Raw genomic sequence first — 15,325 nt, 5'->3', positions numbered from 1 at the left:
ATAAAAAGATTAAACATAAATATATTAATAAAATTATACAAAAAAAGGAAATGATATATGTATATGTTTCTCATGTGTGCGTGCGTGTGTGTGTCTACATTATTATTATATTTTTTCTATATAAATCGATTTTTTTATATAATTTAAGTTTTTTATAAAATAAAATGTCGGTAAGATAGCTGATTATCTTATCTGTAATTATCGATATTGTTATAATTACCGACATTACCGACGTTAAAAATTTTTTAATCGTCGATTTGTAACGGTGTAACATTCTGCTAATTGCTAAAATTTAAACTCCCAGGAATAGTAATATAAAAATATATATATAATTAATTAAAAGATGCTATTTGTCTTAAAATCCCAACAATTTTAAGTCTAACCGCGTTTAAAATGCAAAGTTTTGGAAATTCAAACATCATAAAAATATGAAGGAAAAAATAATAACCAGACAGCACATCTAGTGTAAACAAAAAAAAATTCCAAGCAATTGCAATTTTGAAAACTATACTTATTATAAATTCTATTTCGTTATCTATGTTCAGTATGAACAATTATGTCAACACGGTGCACAGTCATGATACATAAATATTTACATATAACGCGCACACTCCGTACGCCTACAATTGGTCATTGGTGCAACTTCATATCAATGCCGATGGCCGAGGCGGTCTGTGTCTACCTGGGACACAAACGGTATATTGAGGTTAACAGAAATCGTATGCAGTCGTATGCGTGAACGAATCGCAAGAGAGTTCCACGACTGAGGCTCAATAATTTCAAATTTCGAAAGTTTACATCCGGCGGACAGAATCGATGCTGTCGCAGCGCCCGTTACGTTCGTGGCGCAAAACGGGCTCGTGTAATAGTTCGTGACGTGTCTTTACTGGAGTTGTTCATTGTTTGGCAGGTGTGAATCAGCTGTGTGATCCTCCGTACACACATCACAATATTTTGTAATCGCGTCCTGGACCGTATTGTAAACGAGATGTCTTCTTCCGTTGAAAGTGCCTCGATTACGAATAAATTTGTTTTCTTTCAAGCTACACGATGATTCCATTTAACCCAATTCCTCCGCGTGTGATTATCGTACGAGTAAACTATAACATTGATGATATAATACAGTTTTTCTCAATTTTACGTCAGTAGAATTTTTCAATAATTTCAGACATGTCTCTCGTACGACTGATGTTCCTATAAATTGTTTCTCGTTGATCTATTACACTAAAAGTAACGATCTATTACACTAAAAGTCAACCTTTTTTTTACATCTCTCTCTATATGTCTATTTTTCGTTGGACATAATTTTTCTAAATATGCAAAATTTTTTTTTGTGTTTTACTTTTTTATTTAATTTGTACGTTATGATATGAACAGTATCATTTTTTAAATCTATAATTTAATATACAATGATCTATATAACTATACAGAGTTTACATACAATGATCTGTATAACTATACAGAGTTCATTTTATAATTTTCAGACAAATTTACATGTTTATATCAAGATATACTACAATATTTACTCCAAATTGTTGCCTGATACTTTATTGAACACAAAGAAATGGTATAAATCACATAACAATATGTCATTATTATGAGGAAGCAAAGAAGGAGTTTTTGATAAGACAATTAATGACATCTTTAATTAAGGGAATTATAAAAATATGCTACATATTCTCTACCAAGCACAATGTTTAAATTGGAGTCCTACATAACACCAGTAATTCTCAGTTATGTAGAAAAATATGTAAAAAATTTTAAACCAGAACAGTCACAGGTAAAATATATATACATACATTGGAAAATGTTGCTGTATTAATTTTATTGGAAATTGTATTTGTGTGTGTGTGTTAAAAGTTCATATTTTCTTTTATTCCATATCAATGATTTTGAGGAAGTAAGGATAAATAAATGTGACTAAAATAATTGTGTTGTTTCTAAACATAAAGCTGTGGTTGCTTGTTCCAAAGTATCAAATAAATAAATAATATATTATGCATACTTAATGATATGATTTCTAACACAAAATAATTCTTCAAGATATTTTAGAAAAAGAAACGTTTCTTGCAGGTATCTTTATGGGGTGGAGATGCATCGTTTCAGAATTTGGATCTACGATTAGAGGTATTGGAGGAGCAACTGAATCTTCCATTCGTCTTTGTTAGTGGCCATATACACGAATTGTTAATACATGTTCCTTGGGTAAAAATTACGTCTGAACCAATAGTTGTTACTATTAATACTATAGGTAAATAATAATATTATAATATCATTTAATAAATTAGAAGCATTTTTTTCAAGATAATATTGATATACTGCCTGTTTTATAGAGTGCATTTTAAAATTAAAAGATGAAAATACCATAGAAAGCAATACAACGACGTTACAAAAGAAGAAGGAGATAGTGCAGTAAGTATTGTTTTTCACAATCTAAGTTGTATGAAATTTTGTTTAGTTATTATTAGTAATTATTAGTATTATTTATTAACTGTATTTTTATTTATTTATCTGATAGTTATTAATATTTATTTAGTATCATAAAATATATACATATTATAACACTTTTAATTTTTCATTGTAGAGAAGAAGCTCCACCTGGGTATATAAAGAGTGTAGTTACGAAAGTTATTAATAATATCACCATTCATTGCAACAATCTCATTTTAAAATATGTGGAAGAGGATATTGTTCTTAGCATAAATGTCAGATTTTTAAGTATGCAAACCGTCGACAATAAATGGGAACCAGCGTTTGCTGGTAAATATTTTTATGCATAATCACAAAGCCAGAAATTGTCTTAAAATTACACTTATAATTAAAATATTTTAATAAATTCAATTAATGTTTAGAGGTCAACACTCAAGAAGTGATGCTTAGAAAAGTTATTACTATTCAAGACTTGACATTGTGCTTAGATAAAATGGATGCATCAGGAAAGATAGAGATATATCAGGTATTTCTAAGATATATTTTTACATTTATGTGAGAAATCTTGAAGATATAGAAAATATTTTATATTGAAAAAATATTGCGTAATTTCGATATTTTGCATAATGTAAATATTAATATTACAGGATCCTGTTTTGTATCGATGTTCAATGACAATCCGAATGATTATAAATTATCATAACAACACTTTAAAGAGAGCATCTATTACGAGACTTGATCTTCATTGTGAGAAAATGGAATTTAGCATGACTGAACAACAAGTACCGATGCTCCTAAGATTGATTGCCTTAGTAATGGCGTTACAAACAAAGCAATTTCCACCAATAAAGGAAAAATCCTCCATTATTGTGGATGAGAGAGAAGATGTTGTACAAGGTTTAATATTACTTGAATACTGTCTGAAATATGTATTTTGGGAATATATATGATATATAACATTTCAGATGATACAAATCAGGTAGCAGGGACTTCCACAGATGCAGTTGGATGGGGTGGTTGGGCTTGGGATATAATTTCATCTGTTCTACCTGTCTACTGGGACAATAATTGGTCTGCTGAGCAACAAATGGCATATTCTGGTCATACTATACATTTAGGTGTTTATATAGATGATGCTACTTTAACATTTAAGGTATAAATGTAGTATACTTCAGAATTGTTTCTGTTCTAATCATGGAAATAAAAAACTAAATTTTATACATTTTTACAGACTGTTGAAAGTGTCAAAGAGCAATTATTTTATAAATCTCGAAAACTTAGGTACAAATCCTTTTTATCACTTCGATTAAACGGAGTTGTGACAGATACTTTAATTCAAGGAATAACAATGACAACTTTCCAAGTTGGAGTGGCGTGTGTACAACTTTATCCACGAGGAACATGCAGCTGTGGACATATAGAAGTAGCTGATGGTGTACAGGTAATGTAATTAATTATTATTATCAGAAAGATATAAAATTAGATGAATATCTGAGAACTAAATTATTATTATAGCCACCTCTTTACGTAATAGCTGGGAACTTGAATACTGACCACTTAAAAGATTCATTGTTTGACAAAGAAGCCACGGAAAATAAAGGGAAAAAAAGAGATTATAAGCAAGGAATAGATCATTACTTGACGACAATTTCGGGTATAATATAATATATTTAAAACATATACACGTCTTATACACAAGAAATAATAAAGATTATATCTTTTTTAGTTGACAAATTATTAGAAAGATGTCCAGCATTTGTGATGGATTATGTTTATTACGTAGAATTACCTGACGATATAACGCCTGAAAAATTACTCGAATTTGGTTCAAATTTTGAATACAGGTGTTTGAAAAATCTTAAAATAATTATATATAAAAGAATAAAAGAATTTCTATAAACAACTTATCTTTTGTAGCAATTTCCAGGAACGCAGAGTAATAAGATATGTAACTGGAGATTTGACAATCAGATTATGTTCCGGTATTTTTCATCGTATTGATACCATCAAACAAGCTGCCGCAAAATATGATTATAATCCTTATCTTGTAATGAAACCAGGTAAATACAATGCAGTGCTAGTACACATGCATTTTGATTTAACTATTAATCTTATATTAAATAAAAAATTGCAAGTAGATGCGCTACATTAAAATTTATATTTTAGATCCTCTTATTGATGAATTGCCTCTTGTTACATTGGAAGAATATGAAGCACTTAAAGAAAACATATCAATGATAGAAACAAAATTTGTATTAAAAAGGGCGTCACTACAGTTACAATTAGCAGATCATTGTGTCATTGGAGTGCCACGACAACGTAAAATTATTGAAACTCGAGTAAGATATCTCTTATACCTTTTTTTTGTTAATTATTTTAGACATTTATAAATAATGCCTTTCTAGATTATACCTCCATTACCTCCAGCTCTAACAGATGATCCTTATGTAAGCGTTGAATGCGATGAAGCAATTGCCACTATAGTACAGCCTATGTATCCGTTTAGACTCGTAGCTTGTGCATCAAAATTAACAGAACTGTCACCAGAAATGTTCATTCAGTGCCATGCGGTTACTGATATACAAGTGAGCAAAGTTTTATGCACAATATTTATCATACACACATTCAAGATTGATATTGAAATATTTGTAGGTGATTGGAGTGAAAAGTCAACTTCACTTAATGAAAACTTGCGACACTTTAATAGTAATGCCTCACTCAGTGAAAACTTCCTCAAAAATATTATTATATCCTCAGTATTGGCGAGATATAGACATGATTCAAAAGGCATATTCCTTTCAATCAGATAGTGTTACTATCACGGGAACTAAAGCAAAATTAATGGCTGTTGCGGCTATAATAACTTCCATTTTTAATCCTGCAGATACAACGAATCCACTTGTCTGTTCTACTCTCTTTAATGATGCGTGTCAAGAGAAATGTATGCGAGTATTAAATACTATATTTTATTATTTTATAAATTTTTATTTTTTATTTTATAAAATATATAAAAGCTACAAAATTTTCTTCGTATATTACAGGTCCAGTGTACTTAGAATTATGCTTAGAAAATATAAATTACAAGAATGTATCGTCTTCAGTTACGATATCAAACGAAGTCAATATAAGTTCTATAAAAATATTTGCATTCAATGATTCTCAACAAGCCTTTATTCTTTCGGGGCCAGAAAATCATGATAGCAGGTTTGCATATATGTATATTAATAATATAGTTTTGATGGTTTGGTAAATTTTGACTAATTCTTTATATTCTTAGTGATGCAGGAAATGTACCGCTGTTGTCTATTGTAATACAGTTTCCTAAAAGTATTGAAACGCAAACACATCCATCTCTCGTTTCATTTAAAATTTCTGAAATTAGAGCATCCCTAGACCCACTTTTTTTTGAATGGTTGGAATATTGTGCCACTTATCACAAATTGGGAAATGTATATGTATTGCGTTCAGACAGCCAACAATTGATTACTGAAGGTACATCATCTGATACAGGCACACGAAAAAAGACATTTCCGAGTCTACATGAAAGCGTGCATAGTTCGTCGGACAAAGAGAAAAAAAGATCAGCCGTAACAGAAAAATCGAAAACACTACGAAATGATGAAATACAAAAGAAAAATGAATTTAAAACGGAAGGAGAACAGCAGGTATTATTTATAATTATCATTTATATATCATCACATAACGATTGTATCGCGATTGATTACTGTTTAAATTGATTAAAAAAAACCATTTTTTTAAAACAGTATGGTATATTGTATGTATTAAAGATAGAAATAAATAGTCTAGTACTTACAGAAATCGGGGATACTGGTCAGATTAGCAGAGTCGTATTCGTGGTGGTGCAGTCTTGTGCTGAATGGTTATATAGGACATATTATAATATATATTCCGTCTGATACAATGAGTGGTATTGGAGCTGATGGTAAATATTTTAATTATATGCCAAATAACGTAGAAATTGAATTATTTCTAAATTTGTTCATAATCTTGTTATTGCTTTTTGATAACTATTAATACAGTTATAACTTATAATAACAATTAATAAAATGTATTACAAGGCATAGAACAAGCCAAAGATAGAGCTTTCATAGAAAATCAAGATCTACAAATAATGATAATAAAACTACCGAGTCTTCTCATACATTCATCTAATCTGAATACTGAGATATTGAACTCATATCTACAAAATCTTCCTGCTAAATTACCAGAATCTATATGGACATATCGTAAGTTTATCTAGAATTTGCAAAAAAAGTTATTATTTTACAATAAAAACTACTACAATTTATTACTATTTCAGAAATGCAAAGTTTTCCATGGACATTGAGTCTTATCGATTTTCATTGTTACACATTGCAACAACAAACACAAAAGAACTTTATAAAGAAAGTTACATTAAATGCTACGGTAGCTCTTACAACTAAGACAGCTGCGACTGAATTAAATACACTTACTGCTTTAAGTGCTTGTGTACACATTGATAATTCGCCTATCATTATTTCATTTTCGGAGGATCAGGTATTAATTTTTGTTTATTCTTACCGTGCTTTATATCAAGTGCAACAAAATTTGTATTAAAAAGAATATAAATTTCTACATACATTTATATATCTCAGGTTATTTTTATGAGCAGTATAGTTTTAAATATCATCAAAATATTACAAACTTTTTGCGGCTCCCGGAAAGACAACGTAATTGTACCACAGAGCAACGAAATGCAAATTGTTCTTCCTGCTATACCTCAAACTCCGTCCACTCCGACCCAAATAATGTATCAAGAAGATACTAATTCAACTATGTCTACATCAAAAGATGATTTAGGACATGGTAAGTATTTATGGAATGTATTTATTTGTTGTATTTATTTTGTCACTACTACTCAAGTTTTACAGAAAAAGATGGTTTAGTTGTAACGGCATGGATTCAGTGGACTATAACAAAAGTAGCAATTAAATTATACATTATGGGACGAGAAGACACGCCTTCTTTAAAATTAGTGTTAGAACTGGAAGATATTATAACATCATTAGATTTACAATCGGTTTATATGCAGTTAAAAAATAAAATTACAACAGCCACGATATTTCATTATGTTAGGTAAATTTATTTCTATAAAATGTTTATACATATATTAAAGTCTTAGCAAGAAATATTTTAAATAACATTTCTATTATGTGCAATGATTGTTTAATTGTTACATTTACATTGTGATTTGATAGAGGTCCACATGCATTAAATTGGGATGTTGGTGAATATGCTGGGCTAGTACTCTGCGGAAGAGAAGATAATTTGGAGAAAGGTGATGATTCTGGTTTTGTAAGTTTTACACTTACTCGTGCAAAATCTGGAAATGTATACACACGTTGGGGTACTCACAAACGTTACAAGCCTCAAAAGGTAAAATAAGTATTTAATTATTATATCTAGTTACCCATATAATTATTCACATTCTTGTTTAAATTATAATGTAGAATATTAATATCCTATTTATTTTTGAAATTAATAAAAACTCTGATACTCGAATATCTAGAAAGAAATGCTGCTTGACTCTACGTTATCTACGAACGGCTACATTTCTGAAATACTTATCAAAATGCAAATGGTCGATATAATCTTACCAATAAGTGTAATTAGCAAATATGCTGAATTGATGAAACCTTTTACGTGCCTTGGTTCATCTATTGAGAAAAACACAGAATCTATTTGTAATAAAAACATGGCAACACCATTAGTTGGTGTAACCAACTTAAATAATGAATTATTGCCACTGATACATTTGGAATTCAAAGGTTTTCGTCTCATGATGCCAGCTTTTACTGATACGAATAAGTTACAACATGATTTATTAATGCTTCAGGTAAACTATTTTGCTTTTTGTATAATTTTATTAGCAATATAATATTTAAAAAAATATAATATTTACATGGATATTATATATTATATAGTTGGACGGGATTCGTATTACGCCAGATGCAGAAAATCCAATTTGTAGAACTCCATTGCGAACTGATATATATCAATTGGCTGCTCGAGCAAATATATTAAACGTACCAGGTTCAGCTGTAGAAGATCGTCAGTATCAAATTAGTGTTAAAGGAGTATGTGCATATACCACTACATGGAAGAATTATCAACTAAGCATTAATAAGGTTTACTATCAAAACTTGCTTTCTTTTAAATCTAGAAATTCTTAGGAAATATTTTATATATTAACTAAAAATAAACAAAATTTATTAAAACGTTAATACTATATAGATTAATTAGATTAATTAAAGCAATGGATTATTATTTTTAGAGAATGTCTCAATCGTACTTATATACAATGAACGAGAATCCAGCATTGGAATGGAATAAGCTCGGGAATGGTAGTAGTCTAGATCCATACTTTTCAACATCTCCAGTATTAACAAAGTAATGCAATTGATACATTAATTAATATATACGTGTATAAATCTATAATTAATTAATTAATTAATTAATATATATGTGTATAAATCTATATGACAACCGTATCCTAATTTTAATATTTAATTCTAGATTTGACCTTAGCTTAATTATTGCCCCAGCTGTCACATTTAAAGGAGACACAATAGTCTGTGGGAGTGCCGTTGAAGTAAATTGTATTACAGACATAGAATTGACAATAAATTTGGATCAAATTAAATTAATATCAACGCTCAACAATGAATTTGTAACGTTACTATCTGGAAGTTTCGAAAGAATAGATGATAAAAATAGTTTTAATAATATAGCTCAAAGATCTCTTTCAGGATCTCAAAGCATTAAGCCTATTAAAGCCTGGTTGAAACAAACATCAGATGATTCAGATATTGATTTCACAAAAGACAGTGGTGTCGATTTTGAAATGTCCAGCATGCATTCAACAATAATTGTAAGTTTTTTATGCATGTAAATAGCGGTTTGTGATTTTGAGTTTATAATTTATATTAAAAATAATAATTCTATTATGATAGGGAAGACCCACTGCTGAAACTATGATACTTCCACCATTTGAATTTTTAGTAAATTGTGGAAAAGTAACATTTATTCTGTATGAAGTCCAGAGTACATTTGTTGATTTAGAGGATAATGTAGTGAGTAATAAATAATATATTTCAAGTAAAATAATTAATTCAATTATTTAATTGGAATTAATTTATTTAATTATAGTATTAACCCGTACAAGATACAATTTGGTGTACTTATTTATACAAATGGGAGATTACTAGATCCGTCTATTTTTTTCACCTATTCAGATTGATTCAAAAAATTTCTAAAAATTTACTAATAACTTTTTAAAATAAATATTAAAACTTTATTTTGGAAAATAATAAAATATAGTATAATTACCGAAAAACTCAAAGAAATTTGTACGAACAGAAATTGCTCGATCACTAGTCATCCATCTTGTACAGTACGGGTTAATATTATCTAATTTTTAAATATAATTAATATTTTCAGGATACACACAAAACTGACGGTGAAGACGATAATAATAATGTAAAACAACCATTACTTTATCTAATGATCAATCAACCAAATATTTATTTCTCTCAGCAACATTTATCTAAAAAAATACAAGTATGCCTTATTATTATTTACTCACAAAAAATTGTTGTTTAATATTAATATGATTATTGTATATATTAATTGACTATTACTGGTTTAAATATTTTATTTGAATTATGCAATTTGTAGATATCTTGTTTCGATATAACAACAGCACTTGGCAATGTACAAAATCTAAACGCAATACCGACCGAAAAAGATTTCAAAATTTATATGATAGAAACAAAACATGGTGATCCACATCCAGATACGGGTATCCCGCCTTCTTTTGCGACAGTAAAATCTGAAATGATTTTAGGCAAAAACCGCCAGTTTTTCATTGAAATGGGACGACCGACAAAAGTACATCTTTCTTTATCTCGGCTTAACCAACTCTATGATATACGGAATAAGGTAACTTAACAAAGAATGTATAACATTTATGTATTCAACAGTTCTACAGTTGTATTTATATTCTAGCTAGTATCGTGTTTTATTGATGACAATGTTACACAAGTATCTACAGAGGAACAGGAGATTGTGCATACGGATTCTCAAAATTTAGTATCGTTGACAAAATCGAGGAAATTCAGTGTACCTGATCTACATTTAAATACTAAACAAATTGTATTATCTTTAAAGACTGACACTGGAGCAGAAATTATTATTAGTTTAGCATCGTTAAATGGAAACCTGTCGACACTTCTCAGACCAGACAGGATATATTCAAATCTGTCCATAGATTCTTTCATTGTATCTGCTATCTTAAATGGGAATATCAAAGTACTATTAAACCCATGGTGTTGCAATGTAACGACTTGTTTACTTTGGGAATCTTCGTACAATAGCGAGATTATTCCACAAATACAAATACAGGCAGACAGTGAGAGCCTATATCTAGATTTTGGACCGGATCAAATAAAAATTATGAAAATGATTATGCAGGACTGCCAGTTGCTCTTAAGCGAGCTTGCTTCGGTTTCTACGAATGAAAATAAAAATGAAAAGCAAATTGTGTTATCGACTGAACAACACTACAAGGATGATCTAAAGGCGGGTGCATTCCAATTCGTTGATGGCACTGCGGATGAGTTACCTTTTCCGTATCAAGTTAGTTAAATTACATTAAAGTCATAAATATAATTGAAATCAAAAAGTCTTAATCTTTTTTTTTTGGCAGGTGGTATTTTTTGTTTATCCTCAACAAGCGATGGCTTGGAGATATCCGCAATCGCGTATGTTAACAAGGATACATATATCTCCTGTTCCATTTGAAGTAAGTGAGAATCTTAAGCTCGGTATCTTAAGTGAATAATATTAATATTTTGAATACAAAAAGACAAATGTTTTATGTCGGAAAATATAATTTTGTTTAAATGTCTAAAGATATTTTTTTCTAATTTTAAGCATGAAATAGTACAACCTTGGCTGTAAAAATATTAAGCACTTATATTTTTTTTATTGATTTAAAATTCTTTTGCCTGTATTGTTTCCTAGTAATTATCGACATTATACATAAGTTTAAAAGATTCTTGAAACAACGGATAATTTAGCAAATGCCGTAAATCAATTTTTAAATTAAAATGTTAAATAATGGGTAATAAGATACATAATATTTTTGGCCACGATTATATTTTTATTTTCTTAATTCTTTCTGTTATAGGCAGTGGATGCCGACGGTGATTACATCGACAAAATTCCTTGCGTTCTCGAATATTGGAGTGATAGTCACATGTCATACCAGCGTTACGCCGATTTTTATTTATCGGAAACCGATTCCTATCGATTGGATCTACCGGAGAAAGCACCGGCACGAGCAGTAGCTTGCGTGTGGCGCGTAGTTATCCTGTCTAACGGCAAACGACCACTCTCAAAAAGCATCGTTTCCGCTCGTGCTCTCGCTGCCTGCTTGCGCATCGACTCCTACTTTAATCCCTTATTAATACCGAATATTCAAATTGCTTTAAATATCGGCGTTCTCCATGTATCTCTGTACAATCACATCGATACAAGTGTATATAATAATTTGCCGCCACCACTGGATAAGTATACTCTAAACGGAAAAATTCCCGAAATACAATGTTTCATGTCCGTAGAACAGAAGGGAGCTGTTCTGGTATTTAACAAATGGATAGATGATTCTATACTGCTCGACATCGGCGGTAGTTTAAGCGTACACGTGTTGGATTATAGTCATTTGACTATGCAGGAAGTGCTAGATGCCTTGGAAGGAAGATTTCAGTTATCGTTATCGGAAAAGATAGACTCGTCATTAACGTGCAATCCGTTTACATTAAAATTGGGACCAGCGATAACTCACACTCTTGCAGTTTCTACTCGTTTATGGCTGGCATCTTTCGACGAAGAAGAAAAGAGCGTAATTGTCCTAACACGTTACGTAATAGCCAACGATAGCAACATACCTATACGTTTTGGTCAAAGTGGCACTGGAGATAGCATACTTCTCGAGAGCAGGCAATGTAATTTTTATTCTTGGAGACAGATTGGCAATCAAATGATAAGGATATCAATTGAGGAGAACGCCTGGATATGGAGCCGGTCTTTTCCCGTTAACAAGGATGGAGTCCAAGTGATAGAATTCAATAATTCAATGATTAGTACGGTGGTCTTCGTAAACGTTACGTCGCTTTCTGCCACACAAAAGCTTGTAACATTCTCGGGGCAACTTGTGATTTCCAATCAACTAATGGATAATTTCGAGATGAGATTAGTAAAATACGAAGAAGTTGGCTCTAAGGTAATAGTCTCCAAGAAAGTGTATACCATACCGGGCAAGAGTTTTCCGTCGTCTATCATGCTTGAGAGTAACAAAAAAATGGCAATGCGGTTACGTTTCACCAACTTGACGCATTTATCTTGGACCGGGGACATTCCATTGCAACCCAATATCAAATGGGGCCAGCCGTGGCTCGTCAAAGTACCTCTACAAGAACGCGGTCAATTTTTGAGTATCTGGGTACGGATTGTGATGCAGATGATACAAGACAAAATGAAAATCCTTGCAGTATTGAGTCCCCTGTACATGATCAGATCACACCTACCAGTACCAGCCAGAGTACAGATGGAAACACCGTCTCTGAAGATGTCATCTTGCACAATGGTGAACGGTCGTGGCGAATGTCAACAGCTGTACTGCCCCGGTACATTTGAGCACTTCCACCAGCTGACGTTTCAATTGGAATCCGGAGTCTCCGCGTCGAATCCTTATGTGCCGCTTTCGTACAGTTCCGTGGATCAACGAAAATTTTTCCGAAGACCTGACGTTGAGGATATCGATAAAATTCTGCAAGAACTCAAGGACAGAAAAGATCAAGTAAAATGGCCTTTCCAAGGAGACGATATTGAGGAATGGATATCTGCAGAACAGCCGCAGACGCATGTACAAGTGAAATATCAGGACGCAGGATTGGTCTCCAGCACTCTGCTGCTAGAACTGCAGCCTTGGTGTTTTGTAATGAATTCGTTAGGCTGTCACATCTCATTGGTGTCAGAGGATACAGAGCTCTGTCAGATTCCTCACTACGGCATAGTCACGCCACCCAAATTGGAGAATACCTTTCACGTGGGTGTCGGAATCGGCGATACTTACTACACATCCCAAACGTTGCAATTGGCACGACCCGACTGGAGCCAGAGCTTTTATATGCCTCGAATCTGCGGTTTCGTGCCGGTAGAGGGGAACATCAAGACATTCGTGGATTGCGGCACGAGTGTGTCCATCCTAAACATCGGTTCTTCGATGCACGAAGATATGCGTCTAGTGCGGATCACAAGCAGCCACGTGATCGCGAATCTGACACCTCAAGAATTGTGCGTGGCCACGCTCGCGGTGCACGAGGAAGCGCGGAATCTCCAGTTGCCCCATGATCTCACTCCCTGCAGCCTGAATATCTCACCGTCCGAGGATCAGAGACAGGGTACGCCGATCGTGCAATGGTATACCTTGTACACGGAGAGTAACGTCGAGCCGCTCGTATTGTACATATCTCTTAGTCTCGGCCACAGATGGTCCTGTCCGATCAGAGTGGATCAAGTTATGAGCCGCAAATCCGTCGTGATTCCAAACGGTTGTTCCACTATGCCGGTCATTGTAACGACGCAGGAAGACAAAGGCACCACGTTCGTCGTGATACACAGCGATGATCATCCGCAACTGTTAATTGAGAACGCCTGCGGCTTCAAAATCTTGCTGGGACAAGCCGATGAAAAAGGGAATGAGATATTACCGGATAGCGTTCATTTTACATGGATATGCGAAGTCGACAGTGGAGCAACGTCCCACTATTCTCTTCCCTGTGTCAGTAACAGACTACCCGACACTACGGTTCCAAGCGCATCGAATGTGTTATTTTCTACCGCGCAAAACGATGAAGCAATAGGGAAAGCAAATTTAAAGTGGTCAAGAGGCGTAAATCTGTCCGCATTGTCATCTACACCAATAGATCAGTACCTGCGATTACCTTCGTATGGTGATGTAAAGCTTATAATGTATAATCGCTGCTATACCACTCACATAAGCATCGTGCCTATTTCCCAAATTGAAATATCAGCTCAAGACATTAGGAGCAGATTGTTACGAAAAAAGAGCACAGCGAAGGATCACGACACCATATACAATAATCCTCCTTCATTGAAGAGACTAGAAGAAGATAAACTGTTACTGTATGTACAAAGTTCGAGTAGCTCAACATCATTAACGAGCTTTTTCTCAGCTCAAGAAGATATTTTGACGACGGAACAAATGCCCTTGAACAATGCAAAGCAATTAGTTCCTAAGATAACGGATACAAAAACTTGCACTAACGAAGATCGGTTGAAATCTATCGATGACACTAATTCAACTCATTCGAAGGAAGGTTCTGCAATCGTTTACTTGCGTGCTTGCACTATCGTTATCCTTCATGATATTAATGAAAACGCACAAAGAATCGAAGTCGCCAGTCTATCTATGACAGATTTAGTTACGACTATAAATTCAAAAGCCAGATTTATTAATTTCGATTGTTACATAGGCGACTTACAATTAGATAATCAATTATTTGATCAGGGAGGTTTCGATTTCCCCGTAGTATTAATAAATCAAAATCCATTGCCCAATAGAGAAATGGCATTTTACAGCAATAACTGTTTAATGACGAATATGGAAAAAATCAAACAAGATTCTTTAATAACCATCGAGTACGTCTGGGAAATAAATGAAAATATCATAGGTATATATTTTATATTTACAAAATTACATTATTTTAATAAAAAAATAAATATTTGGGTAACAAAAATTATGTTTTTAAACAGATAAATGTTATTT

The 15,325-nt window shown here is 32.5% G+C and overlaps 1 protein-coding gene across 2 annotated transcripts in view; it reads left to right on the top strand.

Moving 5' to 3' along the window:
- The first annotated feature begins 711 nt into the window (after window positions 1–711).
- The window catches only part of LOC108748373 (vacuolar protein sorting-associated protein 13B), a 16,820-nt gene continuing 2,206 nt past the window's right edge, over window positions 712–15,325 (top strand). Inside the window, exons 1-33 of one of the 2 annotated variants that reach the window (XM_018486505.1) lie at window positions 712–910; window positions 1,485–1,780; window positions 2,074–2,251; window positions 2,334–2,412; window positions 2,585–2,760; window positions 2,853–2,956; window positions 3,078–3,327; window positions 3,396–3,583; window positions 3,662–3,871; window positions 3,946–4,084; window positions 4,157–4,274; window positions 4,348–4,490; window positions 4,597–4,769; window positions 4,836–5,015; window positions 5,083–5,371; window positions 5,472–5,634; window positions 5,708–6,095; window positions 6,247–6,373; window positions 6,510–6,677; window positions 6,752–6,969; window positions 7,068–7,278; window positions 7,344–7,548; window positions 7,671–7,848; window positions 7,982–8,308; window positions 8,397–8,600; window positions 8,747–8,862; window positions 8,989–9,343; window positions 9,426–9,545; window positions 9,913–10,032; window positions 10,150–10,413; window positions 10,480–11,109; window positions 11,180–11,275; window positions 11,663–15,230. In XM_018486505.1, coding sequence (XP_018342007.1) covers window positions 1,694–1,780; window positions 2,074–2,251; window positions 2,334–2,412; window positions 2,585–2,760; window positions 2,853–2,956; window positions 3,078–3,327; window positions 3,396–3,583; window positions 3,662–3,871; window positions 3,946–4,084; window positions 4,157–4,274; window positions 4,348–4,490; window positions 4,597–4,769; window positions 4,836–5,015; window positions 5,083–5,371; window positions 5,472–5,634; window positions 5,708–6,095; window positions 6,247–6,373; window positions 6,510–6,677; window positions 6,752–6,969; window positions 7,068–7,278; window positions 7,344–7,548; window positions 7,671–7,848; window positions 7,982–8,308; window positions 8,397–8,600; window positions 8,747–8,862; window positions 8,989–9,343; window positions 9,426–9,545; window positions 9,913–10,032; window positions 10,150–10,413; window positions 10,480–11,109; window positions 11,180–11,275; window positions 11,663–15,230 — 9,772 coding nt within the window. In that variant the 5' untranslated portion in view covers window positions 712–910; window positions 1,485–1,693. Of the gene's footprint in view, window positions 911–1,484; window positions 1,781–2,073; window positions 2,252–2,333; window positions 2,413–2,584; window positions 2,761–2,852; window positions 2,957–3,077; window positions 3,328–3,395; window positions 3,584–3,661; window positions 3,872–3,945; window positions 4,085–4,156; window positions 4,275–4,347; window positions 4,491–4,596; window positions 4,770–4,835; window positions 5,016–5,082; window positions 5,372–5,471; window positions 5,635–5,707; window positions 6,096–6,246; window positions 6,374–6,509; window positions 6,678–6,751; window positions 6,970–7,067; window positions 7,279–7,343; window positions 7,549–7,670; window positions 7,849–7,981; window positions 8,309–8,396; window positions 8,601–8,746; window positions 8,863–8,988; window positions 9,344–9,425; window positions 9,546–9,912; window positions 10,033–10,149; window positions 10,414–10,479; window positions 11,110–11,179; window positions 11,276–11,662; window positions 15,231–15,325 lie in introns of those variants that run through there. The other variant, XM_018486506.1, reaches the window with a different exon arrangement.

This window comes from Trachymyrmex septentrionalis, unplaced genomic scaffold, assembly GCF_001594115.1.
Source record: "Trachymyrmex septentrionalis isolate Tsep2-gDNA-1 unplaced genomic scaffold, Tsep1.0 scaffold22, whole genome shotgun sequence".
Taxonomy (NCBI): domain Eukaryota; kingdom Metazoa; phylum Arthropoda; class Insecta; order Hymenoptera; family Formicidae; genus Trachymyrmex; species Trachymyrmex septentrionalis.
This window is presented reverse-complemented; position numbering and strand designations above follow the sequence as displayed.